Source organism: Rana temporaria, chromosome 7, assembly GCF_905171775.1.
Source record: "Rana temporaria chromosome 7, aRanTem1.1, whole genome shotgun sequence".
Lineage (NCBI taxonomy): Eukaryota > Metazoa > Chordata > Amphibia > Anura > Ranidae > Rana > Rana temporaria.
This window is the reverse complement of record NC_053495.1, coordinates 21,736,698-21,753,278: the sequence shown is the minus strand read 5'-3', so window position 1 is coordinate 21,753,278 and position 16,581 is coordinate 21,736,698. Positions and strand designations below refer to the sequence as shown.

At 46.4% G+C, this 16,581-nt stretch overlaps 1 protein-coding gene across 2 annotated transcripts; it reads left to right on the top strand.

Annotated features, from left to right (window-relative positions):
• Positions 1-498: 498 nt before the first annotated feature.
• On the top strand, positions 499-15,223 carry CCDC51 (coiled-coil domain containing 51). Of its 2 annotated transcripts, none has more exons than XM_040359055.1 (4): positions 499-660; positions 4,305-4,632; positions 8,913-9,077; positions 14,400-15,223. In XM_040359055.1, exons 2-4 carry the CDS (start codon positions 4,333-4,335, stop codon positions 15,174-15,176), a joined length of 1,242 nt encoding a protein of 413 aa, XP_040214989.1. In that variant the 5' UTR covers positions 499-660; positions 4,305-4,332; the 3' UTR covers positions 15,177-15,223. The 2 variants fall into 2 exon arrangements, with proteins under 2 accessions (XP_040214989.1, XP_040214990.1); XM_040359056.1 differs by having other exon boundaries at positions 658-733.
• The last annotated feature ends 1,358 nt before the right edge of the window (positions 15,224-16,581 follow it).

Genomic DNA, 16,581 nt, shown 5'->3' with positions numbered 1-16,581 from the left:
CCTGCACAGTAATGATAGAGTGAGAAGGGGGGCAGGCGGACATCTTGTTACACCCACCGGAGTTTTAGATTTCACAGTTATTTTCAACACAAAACGGAGCTTATATGCAGTATTATATACAGTATTTTTAAATCCGACGGACGGTTTACATATTAAATGTGAAAAGCTCAATTTTGAGTTGAAAATAACTGTGACATCTAAAACTCCGGTGGGTGTAACAAGATGTCCGCCTGCCCCCTTCTCACTCTGGCATTACTGTGCAATGGTGTGGGGTGTAGCAAGATGGCGGCGATGAAACGTCACTTCCTGAGCAATCTGTGACGGGGAGCCGAATATGACAAGCTGTATTGTCACATTCTGCTGCCTATCGTAGAATGCTGCTGAAGTCACGTGGCGGACAACTGCGCATGCGCAATGCGTTCCAACCGCAAGTGCGATGCGTTCCACACCTACCCTTCAGTGAACCCATCACAATGTGTCACGGAAGTGACGTAATGAGTACAGGAAGTGCTTGTGCCGCCATCTTGGTACACCCAGTAATTGTAGGAAGTGCATAGAGTGCAGTGTAACCCTTCTGTCATTCGGATGAAGCGGACTGTGGACCATTGCAGGGCTCGTAGGACAGAGAAATGACCCAGGGCCGATCTCTGATGAAGTCAGGTAACAGAGCAATGTGTGATGTCATGTACAGGAAACACTGACAGCTTGTTATGCTTCTATAAACTCTAAAGGGGTAATTACTATTTTCCAGCATTTCCTATTATTGTGATTATTTATATGTTCTGTGACATTTTTATAATGTCCTTAGCTTGCACTCTTTATGAGTCATGCGACTTGTCATGCAACTTGGAACTGTCAAATTGCACGACAAATTGCACCGGTGGGAACGGGCGCTTAGTGGGGGTGTTTTGACAGGTGGCGAGTAGCGATGAGCTTGAGCAGGTTAGGAGGACAAACCCTCCTGAACAGGGCCGCCATCAGGAATTATGGGGCCCCTTACACAGCTTCAGGCATGGGCCCCCTGGAGAGGAGAACCGGGGGGGGGGGGGGTGCTTCCGCCTGAAATTGAGAAGCAGGGAGGCTACCACGAATTGAGAAGCGGGGGCGCCTTTACAAAAAAAATAAGAAATAAAGAAAAATATATATAAAAAAGGGGGGTAGCCATCCGGGGGCCCTGGGGACCTCTGGCTGGGCCCTTTAATAAAAAGAAAAATATATATATATATTAAAAATATATATTTAAATGTATTTATTTTTAAAAAGGCAGGGTTGCCATCTGGGGCCCTGGTGACCTCGGGCCCTTTAATAAAAAAAAAAAAAATATATATATATATATATATATATATATATATATATATATATATATATATATATATATATATATATATACAGGGCTCGACAAATCCCGGGCGCCAGGTCGCCATGGCGACTAGAAATGGGGTCCTGGCGACTTGGCTTGGAAGGGGGGGCTCCATCTGGTGGTGGCCGTTGGTATTACAAGTTAAACAGCAATTCTAATGTCATTTTGCACTATTTTCACTGCCATCTTCTTCCCTCTAATTAGAACCCCCAAACATTATATATATTTTTTATCCTAACACCCTAGAGAATAAAATGGCGAGCGTTGCAATACTTTATGTCACGCCGTATTTGCGCAGCGGTCTTACAAGTGCACTTTTTTGGGGAAAAAATTACACTTTTTTTAATTAAAAAATAAGACAACAGTAAAGATATCCCCATTTTTTTTAATATTATGAAAGATAATGTTACGCCGAGTAAATTGATACCCAACATGTCACGCTTCAAAATTACGTCCGCTCGTGGAATGGGGTCAAAATTTTACCCTTTTTATTACAGCAAAAAGTAAAAAATATTCATTTTTTTCAAAATTGTCGCTCTATTTTTGTTTATAGCGCAAAAAATAAAAAACGCAGAGGTGATCAAATACCACCAAAAGAAAGCTCTATTTGTGGGAAAAAAAGGACGCCAATTTTGTTTGGGAGCCACGTCGCACGACCGGGCAATTGTCTGTTAAAGCGACGCAGTCCCGAATCGCAAAAAGTACTCTGGTCTTTAGGCAGCAATATGTTCCGGGGGGTAAGTGGTTAAAATCTCCATAGGCGACGTTTAAAAAACTCTACAGGTTGCATGTTTTGAGTTACATTTCAAGCAAATTTGTCAACCCCTGTATATATATATACACACATTTAAAAAAAATAAAAAAGGAAATTACAAAAAAGGGGGGTTGCCATCCGGGACCTTTGGGCCCTTTAATAAAAAAAAAGAAACCTCTGGGCCCTTTAATAAAAACGAAATAAATATAAAAAAAATTTAAATAAACATTTATAAAAAAAAAAGGGGGGGGTGCCATCCAGGGCCCTGGGACCTCTGGGCCCTTTAATAATTTTTTTTTAAAAAAAAGGGGGTTTGCCACATGGGGCCCTGGGGACCTCTGAGCCCTTTAATTATATATATATATATATATATATATATATATATATATAAACAATTTTAAAAAAGGGGGGTTGCCCTCTGGGCCCTATAATAATAATAATAATATATATAATATATATATATATATATATATATAAAAATATATAATTTTTTTTTTTTTTTTATAAAAAAGGGGGGGTTGTCATCCAGGGCCCTGGGGATCTCCGGGGCCCTGGGGACCTCCGGACCCCTAAAAAAAAAAATATGGCCCTTTAATAAAAAATAAAATAAAAATATATTTAAAAATATATATTTTTTTATAAAAAATAAATTAAAAAAAGGGGGGTTGCCATCTGGGGCCCCTGGGAACCTCCAGACCCCTAAAAAAAAATGGATTATCCTCGTAATCCAAGGTGTGTGTGTATGTGTGTGTATATGTATATGTGTATATGTATATGTGTATGTATATATATATATATATATATATATATATATATATATATATATATATATATATATAATATAATCTCAGGGGTTGACAAATTTGCTTGGAATCTAGGAGCCAGCTAAAAAAGTTAGGAGCCAGAAAACGCGCCCTGTCCTGACGAGCTTGCACGCAGAAGCGAACACATACGTGAGCAGCGACCGCATATGTAAACGGTGTTCAAACCACACATGTGAGGTATCACCGCGATTGGTAGAGCGAGAGCAATAATTCTATCCCTAGACCTCCTCTGTAACTCAAAACATGCAACCTGTAGAATTTTTTAAACAACGCCTATGGAGATTTTAAAGGGTAAAAGTTTGTCGCCATTCCACGAGCGGACGTAATTTTGAAGCGTGACATGTTGGGTATCAATTTACTCGGCGTAACATTATCTTTCATAATATTAAAAATGGGGATAACTTTACTGTTGTCTTATTTTTTAATTAAAAAAAGTGTAATTTTTTTTCCAAAAAAGTGCGCTTGTAAGACCGCTGCGCAAATACGGCGTGACAGAAAGTATTGCAACGATCGCCATTTTATTCTCTAGGGTGTTCGGATAAAAAATATATATAATGTTTGGGGGTTCTAATTGGAGGGAAGAAGATGACAGTGAAAATAGTGAAAAATTACATTAGAATTGCTGTTTAAAGCGGAGGTTCACCCTTTAAAACATTTTTTGACACTACACAAAGTCGCGCCATCCTACCGACACAAGTCCGGTGTTTTTTTTTTTTGTCAGCACATACCTGTTAATCCCGATTTTCACCTCACGCCGATCCCGCGGGAGTGGGCGTTTCCAAGCACTGCCTGTGATTGACAGGCTTCCGAACGGCGCATACTGCGCGTCACAGGTTGCCGGAAAAACCCGAACGTCGGTGCGGCTCTATACGGCGCCTGCGCACCGACGTTCGGGTTCTGTCGGCAACCTGTGACGCGCAGTATGCGCCGTTCGGAAGCCTGTCAATCACAAGCAGTGCTTGGGAACGCCCACTCCTGCGGGATCGCCGTGAGGTGAAAATCGGGATTAACAGGTATGTGCTGACAAAAAAAAAAAACACCGGACTTGTGTCGGTACGATTGGCGCGACTTTGTGTAGTGTCAAAAAATGTTTTAAAGGGTGAACCTCCGCTTTAACTTGTAATGCTTAACTTGTAATACCAACGGCCACCACCAGATGGCGCCAGCTTACACATCTGGTGGTAATACCAACGGCTCACCACCAGATGGCGCCAGATTGTCCCCCCTTCCAAGCCAAGTCGCCAGGACCCTATTTCTAGTCGCCATGGCGACCTGGCGACCAGGATTTGGCGAGCCCTTATATATATATATATATATATATATAATTTTTAAAGAGAAAAATAACTTTTATTTGTTTTACTTGCAGGTGTTGTGTAATTCAATAGCATCTCGGGATGAAGCAGATCTGTGTCATTGGCTCTTTGAGACCTTCTCTGCAATCCCCTCTTCTTAGAAGTCGAGTCGCCCATCTCTGTATTAGGACTCTTTGTTCTCCTGCTTCTAAACTTCCTGACACCAGACCCCCTGCGGAGGATCCCGGTGTGCACCCCTTGCAGCGATGGAAGGATGTGGGGAAGACAGTGGGCAGAAACACAGCGCAGGCCGTGTCCACCACAGCCAAGAACTGGTGGGACCGATATGAAGAGTTTGTCGGCATTGTAGAAGTTCGAGAAGCTCAGGGAAACGTGGCAGAGGTGAAATCATTTCTTGGATTCGCAATTAACTCAGTCTTAAAGGGAATCTGGTATTTCCTTTGAAAAGAAGTGTCAGGTCACTGTTTTCAGTATGTCGCTCCTCGAGAGACTCTGTCGCTTTTCTTATTCAAGGCAATGTGACAGAGGGGGAGATTTACTAAAACTGGAGCACTTAGAATCTGGTGCAGCTGTGCATAGTAACCGATCAGTATCTGACTTCAGCTTGTTCAAAATAAACTTTGACAATTAGCCCTGGTTCACACTGCTGCGTTTTGCCATGTCGAATCAGCAGAAATTGCCGGCAATGACACCGTCCTAATCGGAGCGATGCTGCAGCACTGCACCGATTTCAAAAAGTAGTTTCTGTGCTACTTTTTGCGATTTCGGCCTGCGATTTACATTGACTTCTATGCAGAAAACTGCACAGATGTCTCTGTAATCGCGGCCGAAATCGGGACTGACAAGCGGGAGTGAAATCGTGGGAGTTCAGCTGAACTCGCACGGCTTTATTCCCGCAGCCCAGTGTGAACCTGGGCTTAAACCTGGAAGCTGATTGGTTTCTATGTAGTTGCACTAGATTTTGCACTCTCCAGTTAAGGGAAATCTCCCCCAAAAAACAGTCACCACCACCCATATATACTCCCCCTCTGCTGTACCATTACCGTGTCAGAGCTGGGTGGTCCAAACCCTGTGTAAAGCCGGACGTACACTGATGGAAATTAAAGCCCCAGTCCCCCCTCCCCCCCCCCCCCCCCAATTTTTTTTAAGTCAGCCGCTACAGTATTTGTAGTGGCTGACTTAAAAAAAGGGCACTTACCTATCCAGGGATCCAGCGATGTCAACACCCGAGCCAATTCTTCATTCTGCTTTGGGTGCAGGCGCCGGCATCTTAGGTAAGGGAAACGGCAGTGAAGCCTTCTGGAAGGAGGAGGGGTCAAACATCGTCGTAGATCACCACGACGATCACCAGAAGTAATACAGCAGCTCAGCTTCTCCTGCCCTCCCTCTCCCAGCAGTAATACAGCAGCTCAAGTTCTCCTGCTCGCCCTCTACTGGCAGTGATAAAACAGCTGAGCTCCTCCTGCCCTCCCTCTCCCAGCAGTGTTACAGCCGCTCAATTCCTCCTGCCCCTCCTCTCCCACTAGTGATACAGAAGCTCAGCTCCTCCTGCTGCCCCCTCTCTCCCAGCAGTGACACAGCAGCTCAGCTCCTGATCCACCTCTCCCAGCAGGGATAAAACAGCTCAGCTCCTCCTGCCCTCCCTCTCCCAGCAGTGTTACAGCAGCTCAGCTCCTCCTGCCCTCCCTCTCCCAGCAGTGTTACAGCAGCTCAGCTCCTCCTGCCCTCCCTCTCCCAGCAGTGATACAGCAGCTCAGCTCCTGCCCTCCCTCTCCCAGCAGTGTTACAGCAGCTCAGCTCCTCCTGCCCTCCCTCTCCCAGCAGTGATACAGCAGCTCAGCTCCTCCTGCCCTCCCTCTCCCAGCAGGGATAAAACAGCTCAGCTCCTCCTGCTCTCCCAGCAGTGTTACAGCAGCTCAGCTCCTCCTACTCTCCCTCTCCCAGCAGTGATACAGCAGCTCAGCTCCTCCTGCTCTCCCTCTCCCAGCAGTGATACAGCAGCTCAGCTCCTCCTGCCCTCCCTCTCCCAGCAGTGATACAGCAGCTCAGCTCCTCCTGCCCTCCCTCTCCCAGCAGTGATACAGCAGCTCAGCTCCTCCTGCCCTCCCTCTCCCAGCAGTGATACAGCAGCTCAGCTCCTGCCCTCCCTCTCCCAGCAGTGTTACAGCAGCTCAGCTCCTCCTGCCCTCCCTCTCCCAGCAGTGATACAGCAGCTCAGCTCCTCCTGCCCTCCCTCTCCCAGCAGGGATAAAACAGCTCAGCTCCTCCTGCTCTCCCAGCAGTGTTACAGCAGCTCAGCTCCTCCTACTCTCCCTCTCCCAGCAGTGATACAGCAGCTCAGCTCCTCCTGCCCTCCCTCTCCCAGCAGTGATACAGCAGCTCAGCTCCTCCTGCCCTCCCTCTCCCGGCAGTGATACAGCAGCTCAGCTCCTCCTGCCCTCCCTCTCCCAGCAGTGATACAGCAGCTCAGCTCCTCCTGCCCTCCCTCTCCCAGCAGTGATACAGCAGCTCAGCTCCTCCTGCCCTCCCTCTCCCAGCAGTGTTACAGCAGCTCAGCTCCTCCTGCCCTCCCTCTCCCAGCAGTGTTACAGCAGCTCAGCTCCTCCTGCCCTCCCTCTCCCAGCAGTGTTACAGCAGCTCAGCTCCTCCTGCCCTCCCTCTCCCAGCAGTGTTACAGCAGCTCAGCTCCTCCTGCCCTCCCTCTCCCAGCAGTGTTACAGCAGCTCAGCTCCTCCTGCCCTCCCTCTCCCAGCAGTGTTACAGCAGCTCAGCTCCTCCTGCCCTCCCTCTCCCAGCAGTGATACAGCAGCTCAGCTCCTCCTGCCCTCCCTCTCCCAGCAGTGATACAGCAGCTCAGCTCCTCCTGCCCTCCCTCTCCCAGCAGTGTTACAGCAGCTCAGCTCCTCCTGCCCTCCCTCTCCCAGCAGTGTTACAGCAGCTCAGCTCCTCCTGCCCTCCCTCTCCCAGCAGTGTTACAGCAGCTCAGCTCCTCCTGCCCTCCCTCTCCCAGCAGTGATACAGCAGCTCAGCTCCTCCTGCCCTCCCTCTCCCAGCAGTGATACAGCAGCTCAGCTCCTCCTGCCCTCCCTCTCCCAGCAGTGATACAGCAGCTCAGCTCCTCCTGCCCTCCCTCTCCCAGCAGTGTTACAGCAGCTCAGCTCCTCCTGCCCCTCCTATCCCAGTAGTAAGGCAGAAGCTCAGCTCCTCCTGCCCCTCCTCCTTCCAGCAGTGATACAGCAGTTTAGTTCTCTGCTCCATCCTCTCAGCAGCCCTCCATGCCGTTTCTTCACTCGCAACTGCCGTGACTGACTGCTCCCGCATGCCAGCGCGGAATGACGTTACTCGACTCAGTCACAGAGCCGGAGTCCGCAGCCCCAGAAGGAAGAGGGGTGGATGCAGCCACCAGCGAGGACATCGCGGGCTTCGTTTGCCAATCAGGAGGAGAGTCCCAGACGGCCGAGAGACTTGTGGACATCGCTGGATAGAGAGGGGGCTCAGGTAAATATTAGGGTGGCTGCTGCACACAGAAGGCTTTTTATCCTAATGCATAGAATGCATTAAGTTAAAAAACCTTCTCACTTTACAACTCCCTTTTAAGATGCCGGCGCTGAAGACAGAAGATGAGATGTCGGAAACGACTGGTTCGTGGGACAAGTGAGTGGCTGTTTTATTAAAAGTGAGCAGCTACAGTTTTTGTAGGTGGTGACTTAATCTTTACATAGGAGCTGGTCTTTATGCTGGCCACACACTAGTAGATTTTTGAACAAATGTTTGCCTAAAAGTTCATATTAGTATTCAATGAGTTGACGAATGTCATTGAAAAGTACTTCAAAATGTTGTTAGCTTTTAACATTTGATTTTGGATTGAATGGACTTTCCCTAGTGGAAGCCACATTCTACTCTACTCTAATTTTCTTATCATTATGGTTGGAAACGAACATCGATCTGAACTCACTATTAGAAAATGAAGCAAATGTTCTTAAAGGAACACTAAAGGTTTGTTTTGTATTAGATCAATTGATTGCTGTAAGCAAGAGAATTTAAATATCACTTACCTCGTTTTTCCTTTTGACCTCCAAAATACAGTAATCCAGGTTTGAAAATGCCATTTCCTGTCACTCCTCTTCTTGCTTTCCACCAGCATCTGAGCCGTTTTGCATGGTGGAAAGCAGAATGTGCTCACCCCCTCCCTCTGACTACAGCCCTGCGTGAAGATGCTCTCTTATCCCTCAACAGGCATGGAGGCTAAGCCTAATGGGAACTGTAGTTCCCATTAGGCCTTGATGTAGCAAGAATGAATGCGCACCGCAAACCAGGAAGTCAGTGAGAATAATGATTCAGGAGTGATGGAGGTGAATAAAACAGCTCGATTTCAACAGGTATCAAACTAGTTATAATGCAAAACATTACTTTTTACTTTATCAGCTACTGTCAGACTTTAATTTAAGAGGAAAATATTTTTGTCTTTACAACCCCTTTAAGATGAAAAAGTTTGAAGAATATTCTACTAGTGTATGGGCAGTTTTACTGTGAGCAACAAAAAAATCACTACAAAGGTACAATACAATCTGTGATTTATCGAAAGTAAACCTTTTTATTGAGTATTCCAGGACTACAGTGTAATGAAGAATAACATCCTATGTCAAATATTCCATCCTCAGGCAGAGAAAGACTTCATGGTGGCCCGTGGGATAGTGCGAGAGGCCCGTGAGAACGCCGAGACCCAGCAGGTAAAGCTGAAAGAAATTCGGGATCGATTGGACCGCGTGTCTCGGGACGATGTGCAGTACTTGGAGTTGGCCACTCTGGAGCATAAACTACTGCAGGTACAGAATTCCACTAGTCTGCTACTTGTGTCCTCCATGAACCCCGGCATTAAAGGCAAACTGTGTCTTAAAGGGGTTGTAAAAAAACAATTTTATTTTTCTTCCTAAATAGCTTCCTTTACCTTAGTACAGTCCTCCTTCACTTACCTCATCCTTCCGTTTTGCTTTTAAATGTCCTTATTTCTTCTGAGAAATCCTTCCTGTTCTTCTGTCTGTAACTACACACAGTAATGCAAGGCTTTCTCCCTGGTGTGGAGTGTGGTGCTCGCCCCCTCCCTTGGACTACAGGAGAGTCGGGTCGCCAACTAACACACAGCTCCTTTCTCTATCTGCAACGTAGAGCGTCCTGACTCTCCTGTAGTCCAAGGGAGGGGGCGAACATGTCCCTCCACACCAGGGAGAAAGCCTCACATTACTGTGTGGAGTTAGACAGAAGAACAGGAAGTGAGGATTTCTCAGAAGAAATAAGGACATTTAAAAGCAAAATGGAAGGATGAGGTAAGTGAAGGAGGACTGCACTAAGGTAAAGGAAGATATTTAGGAAAAAAAATTGTACCTTTACAACCCCTTTAAATTGCTGTCACTCTGACATTCACGTGCAATCACCATTTACATATGCATACAGGGGCACTTTACTTTTATTTTTTATTTATTTTATTTTTTTAAACATTTTTTAACACACTACCTTTTTTTTTTTTTTTTTTTTTTTATTGACTTTATTGCTATCACAACGGATGAATAACATCCCTTGTAATAGCATGGGCAGTGACAGGTCCTCTCTTTTTATATAGAGATCTGGGTTCTATTAGACTTCAGATCTCTCCCCTGGCCTCCAAATGAGCCGATCGAACAAAGAAAGATCGGTCTGATCGGCTGATTAACTGGTCAGTAACAGACCAGTAAACAAAGAGTCAAAAGCAGAAGTGATTAAATCCTCATCGCTTCTGGTTTCTGACATCACAGAAGAGGGGTGGGAACTTCCGTTCCTGACCACTCTTTTCTGTGAATGCGACAAAGGTGGTCGCATCCTTACTGGGCTCCCCGATCACTCAGGAGACTCTGGTAAAGGCAGTGGCGGCATGTAAAAGTGATCGAGTGTCTGCATATAACCGCTCCAATCACTTTTACTTTGTAGAGGATCGCCGACACAAAGAAATGTATATCTTGATGATCACTGCAACAAAGATGGATATATCACTGCTCCCATCCAAGGATGTATATGTCTGTACGGCGGATGGGTAGCAATTAAAGTGATATATTTAAAGTTATTTTTTGTTTAACCGCTTAACGACCGCCGCATGTATATGTACGTCCACAGAATGGCACGTACAGGCATATGGGCGTACATGTACGTCCCTGCCTTTCCGCGGGTCGGGGGTCCGATTGGGAACCCCCCCTCGGTACATGCGGCGGTCGAAAACCCGTGGGGAGCCATCCGGGACGAGGGCGCGGCTATTCATTTCTAGCCGCCCCCTCGCGATCGCTCCCCGGAGCTGAAGAATGGGGAGAGCCGTATGTAAACACGGCTTCCCCGTGCTTCACTGTGGCGGCTGCATCGATCGTGTCATCTCTTTTATTGGGAGACACTATCGATGACGTCAGACCTACAGCCACACCCCCCCTACAGTTGTAAACACACACTAGGTGAAGCATAACTCCTTCAGCGCCCCCTGTGGTTAACTCCCAAACTGCAACTGTCATTTTCACTATAAACAATGCAATTTAAATGCATTTTTTGCTGTGAAAATGACAATGGTCACAAAAATGTGTCAAAATTGTCCGAAGTGTCCGCCATAATGTCGCAGTCACGAAAAAAAAATCGCTGATCGCCGCCATTAGTAGTAAAAAAATAATAATTAATAAAAATGCAATAAAACTATCCCCTATTTTGTAAACGCTATACATTTTGCGCAAAGCAATCGATAAATGCTTATTGTGATTTTTTTCTTTTTAACAAAAATATGTCGAAGAATACGTATCGTCCTAAACTGAGGGAAAAAAAATATTTATATGTTTTTGGGGATATTTATTATAGCAAAAAGTAAAAAACATTGCATTATTTTTGTTTATAGCGCAAACAATAAAAAACGCAGAGATGATCAAATACCACCAAAAGAAAGCTCTATTTGTGGGGAAAAAAGGACGCCAATTTTGTTTGGGAGCCACGTCGCACGACCGCGCAATTGTCTGTTAAATCGAGGCAGTGCCGAATCGCAAAACTTGGCCTGGGCATTTAGCTGCCTAAAGGTCCGGGGCTTAAGTGGTTAAAAATAACAAACATGCTATACTTGCCACAAAGCAGCCCAGATCCTCCTCTTCTCGGGTCCCTCGCTGGTTCTCCTGGCCCCTCTCTCCTGCCGAGTGCCCCGACAGCAAGTAGCTTTCTGTGGGGGCACCCGAGCTGAGCTGCTGCTTGGTTTTAGTGTAAACCTGTAGGCTATGAGGAATGCTCCAGCCGAAACGCGTTAGCCTTACAGATGTAGCACCAATAAAGATTTGTAAGCAGAAGCAATCGTGTTGCCGGCCTTTCTTGCTATAATTCACAAAGTATTTAAAAAAGCAGGAGGTGATGTCACTGGTTTGCTACAGGCAAAAGGAAACCTTTCCTCAGTCTTCTCTCCCCCAGTGATCAGACTATGGGGTTGATTTACTAAAGGCAAGCAGACTGTGCACTTTGCAAGCTCAATAGCTCATGACTTTACAATTGTGCGGTAGAGCTTGGGTGAGTTTTTGTCTACGTTACTACTTTGTGAATTATCCCTCTTCTTTTCTTACACAGTAATACCTCGGATTGCGAAAAAAATGCCGTTAACGAATGTTTCGCAATACGGGGTATTATTTGTACAAAGTCCTGAGTCAATTTGCGAGCGCTGTCTCGCAAAACGAGCAGGATTCAAGCCTCTGCGGTGTGCAGTAACGCATTTCGCCTGAGGTGCAGGGGCGCCGGAGACGCTCGGAGCCACTCAGAAACACTCATGCCACGTACAAACGTTTTTCAAGTCATGGAAAAAAACGAAGTTTTTTTCTTGACGTGATTCCTCTCAAGCCTGCCTTGCCTACACACGATCGTGATAAAAAATGCTTGAGCAAAGCGCGGTGACATACAACACGTATGACGGCACTATAAAGGGGAAGTTCCATTCGCATGGCGCCACCCTTTGGGCTGATTATGCAAATTTCCCTTCTCGCAACTTGCTTCTGAGCATGCACGTTAAAGACTACACACAACCGTTTTTCACGACGAGAAAAACGAAGAGGAAAAAATAGAGCAGGTTCTAAATTTTTAATGCCCATTTTCTCGTTGAGAAAAATGCTCTGGAGCCCACACACGATTGTTTTTAATGACCAATTTAAAAAAATAGGATTTTTTGTACTCGCTGTAAAATCCTTTTCTCTTATCGTCCATGGACGGACACAACTCCTTAAATCTTGACAAGTGGGTTATGTTCCCTGTTTACAGGAGAGGACTTCCTGTAAACAGGGAACATAACCCACTTGTCAAGATTTAAGGAGCTGTGTCCGTCCATGGACGATAAGAGAAATGCCATTTTTCTCGTCATGATAAATGGTCGCGTGTACGCGGCATTAGTTTTCAGAGTGTTTCCGAGTGCCTCCTGCGCCCCCCCCCCACCTATGGCCACATGCAGTACTGCATACAATAGAACAAATTATCTGAGTTTCCATTGACCTCTATGGGGAAACTCTTTTGATATACGAGTGCTTTGGATTACCAGCATTATTCTGGAAAGAATTATGCTCGTAATCCAAGGTACCACTGTATCTGTAAGGGGAGTTGTTCACAAAATAATAATATGACAGATACCCTGTTCATGTATCTGTAAGGGGAGCTCTTGCCATACAGAAAAATAATAGCATGACATATTCCCTGAAGAGTAACAGTCTGTGTGTTCCACCAATTCCCCTGACGCATCCGTTATTATTACCAATCTTCATTTATTAAAGTATTTTGCTTTCCATTGGTTAAAGAACAAGGAAAGCAGGGGGGGCCGGGGTCTGTTTAAAATTAGAACCGTTTGTAAAACTGATTTTGGATTATCAGGGGAGATAGAGATCTTCCCATGTTTCCTGTAATGTTCTCTTCTCTCTGAGATCTTACTGGGAAAAAAAAAAGCCAGTGAGTCGGCTTCAAATATGTCATTTATTAATCAAATTCATTCCATCCAGGCCGTAGCTAATCCGATCAATGGCCTCATGTCCAACATGTGTTCCGTATTTCCAGCTGAAAAGTTATTAATAAAACCCTAATGGGAAAAGCTGCAGGCACATGTTAACTACTTAGATTCGGTTCTATGCCAAATGATACCTCTGATCTGTGACTTGTTATTTACTAAGGAGTGCTTCCGATGGGACACATGCTGATCTTTCTGTAATAATATGGATCAATAAAAGAAATAGTAGAACTTTAGGCAGTTTTGGGAAGAGTAAGGCCCCGTACACACGATGGGTTAACCAGAGGACAACGGTCTGAAGGACCGTTTTTTCAGCGGTCAAAACCGATCGTGTGTGGGCCCCATAGGTTATTTAACCTTAGGTTAAAAAAAAGCCAACTTGCTTTAAAATTGACCGATGGATTCCTAACCGATAGGTCAAAACCGATCGTTAGTAGGCACAACCATCGGTTAAAAATCCACGCATGCTCAGAATCAAGTCGACGCATGCTTGGAAGCATTGAACTTCGTTTTTTTCAGCACGTCGTTGTGTTTTACGTCACCGCGTTCTGACACGATCGGTTATTTAACCACTTGCTAACTGGGCACATATACCCCCCTCCTGCCCAGGTGACATTTCAGCTTCCGGCACTGCGTCGCTTTAACTGACAATTGCGACGTGGCTCCCAAACAAAATTGACGTCCTTTTTTCCCCACAAGTAGAGCTTTCTTTTGGCGGTATTTGATCACCTCTGCGGTTTTTATTTTTTTGCGCTATAGAACACGTGCAGAGCCTGCCAGGAAGTGAGCCTGGCACTGCGCTAATAACAGCCAGGGAGACATTGCACGATCCCTGCAGCCGAGCATCGGGACAATGTCTCCCTGGCTGTGATTAGCACAGCGCCGTGCTCACTTCCTGGCGGGCTCTGCACGTGTTCTATGCGAACACGCCGGAGCTCATCCTTACTGGCCAGCTTCCAGACGTGGTACTATGCAACTTCAGTCCACAGCACAACACATGCATTGGAATGAGCACGGCTTCTGGGAGTCTGGCAATGGCAGACCTTGCTTGGGATCCTGATCTGTGTCGGGTAGGGCCATCGTACCAGGATCACTTTGTCTTTCTGATGTAAATGTATTCTTTCCCTTTAAGGAAGAAAAAAGGCTGAGAGCATCGTACATCCATGCAGAGGAGAGCGAGAGAGAGAAGTTTGCCCTTTTTTCCGCCTCTGTCAGGGAGAGCCACGAGAAAGAGAGGACCAGAGCAGAACGGACTAAGAACTGGTCGATCATCGGATCGGTTCTAGGGACGGTCATCGGGGTGATGGGATCCACTTACATCAATCGCGTTAGGCTGCAAGAACTAAAGTCTCTGCTTCTAGAAGCTCAGAAAGGACCAATCAGTTTACAAGAAGCCATACACCAGCACGCCTCGGTGCATCAGGGCCAACAGAGGGACCTCGGTGAGCTCATTTTATTGTTAAGAGATATGGTACCAAGTGTGCTGCCCCCGAGCCAAGAAACGCAGAGAGGAGGGTCTGCAGTTCCGGGAAACTTATCAGGTTCAGCAGATCAGGCATTAAAGGACATTAAAGAACGCATAACCTACACTAAGGAAACAGGGAAACACTTGGAAAGTTTACAGCAGCAATACAGTAACCTAGAAAAGAGTATTAACAAAATCGCAACAGATGTGCAAAACGTCAACTCGAAGGTCTCCATGCGGACTGCGGAGCTGCCAGTTGCCGCTAACATTCCGAGGGATGGAAGTCAAGAAGCACCCCTGCAAAACGTCGTTCTAGAATTGGCTGATGCGGAGCAGAGACTAGGAACACAGATTAACAGGAATTCCATATACAGCACTGCACTGACTTGTACTGCGGTCGCATTAACATTTCCAGTAATGTATGTCCTACTCAAGGGGAATTAATATGGCCAAACTAGAAATAAAGAACCTCAAATCTCTGTTTTACAATATATGCTTGTCTTTGTTTTTTGTGTTTTATAACTTTGTTTAAAAAGTAACTCCAAAATGTCTTGATATGCTGACACCTTAAAGCGGATGTGCCACGGGAACAAAATATTAAAAGCCAGCAGCTACAAATACTGCAGCTGCTGACTTTTAATATTAGGACACTTACCTGTCCTGGAGTCCAGCGCCGATCGCAGCAGAGCACGAGCGATCGCTTGTCACTCTGCTGCTATCCACGCTGAGGGAACCAGGAAGTGAAGCGATGCGGCTTCACTGCCCGGTTCCCTACGGCGCATGCGCGAGTCGCGCTGCGCCCGCCGATTGGCTCACACGCTGTGTGCTGGGAGCCGAGTGTTCCCAGCACACAACGGGCGAAAGACGGGATGTGACGGAATGCCCGTCTTTTGCCCGTAGCGTGTGGCCGGAAGTGGGTGCAAATACCTGTCTTTAGACAGGTATCTGCACCCCCCTCCCCCCTGAAAGGTGTCAAATGTGACACTGGAGGGGGGGAGGGTTCCGATCAGCGGGACTCCACTTTAGGGTGGAGAACCGCCCCGTACACACGAGAGGATCGATCCGCTGGAATTGATCCGCGGACCGGTTCCAGCGGATAGATCCCCTGGTGTGTACGATCCAGCGGATCTGTTTCCGCAGATTTTTGTCCCCGGGGATGGATTTCCAGCGGATCAAAATTTCTTGACATGCTAAGAAATCGATCCGCTGGAATCCAGTCCAACGGATTGATCCGCTGGTCTGTACAGACTCACCGGATCAATCCGTCCGAATCCATCCCCCGCATGCGTCGTAATGATTCGACGCATGCGTGGAAGTCCTTATATCACAGCGTCACGCACGTCGCCGCGTCATCATCGCGGCGACGGTGCGACACGTCACCGCGGACGGAATTCCGCGGGGATTTTGATCTCATGGTTAGTACAACCATGAGATCAAAATCCGCCAGAGGATTTATCCGCGGAAACGGTCCCCCGGACCGTTTCCGCGGATAAATCCTCTCGTGTGTACTAGGCCTAAGAGTTCCCTTCACTGGAACTAAGGGGCCAAGCCCAACCCCTGAAAAACAACCCCCACACCATACTCCCCCCTCCACCTGGCATCAGTTGGAGTAAACATTGCCACATTTGGTATTAGGAGCAGGAATAGTGCCCCATCGTTGGTGTCAGGTGGCAGAATAGTGTCTCATATCAGTTGGAGGATTAGTGCCCCAAGGGCCGGAAAAAGGCATGCAACCGGCCACATCCGGCCCTTGGGCCGAAGTTTGGAGACCACTGGTGTAGGGGAAGAGAAGGAATGGAGATTTATGTGAATGGGCTCTCCTTATAATGGAATTGAACACAAATGGAGT

Coding starts and splice junctions, on each gene's coding strand:
- CCDC51 (XM_040359055.1), top strand. CDS start 4,333: ATGAAGCAGATCTGTGTCATTGGCTCTTTGAGACCTTCTCTGCAATCC. Junction 4,633..8,912: donor CTCAGGGAAACGTGGCAGAG/GTGAAATCATTT, acceptor TTCCATCCTCAG/GCAGAGAAAGACTTCATGGT. Junction 9,078..14,399: donor TGGAGCATAAACTACTGCAG/GTACAGAATTCC, acceptor TTTCCCTTTAAG/GAAGAAAAAAGGCTGAGAGC.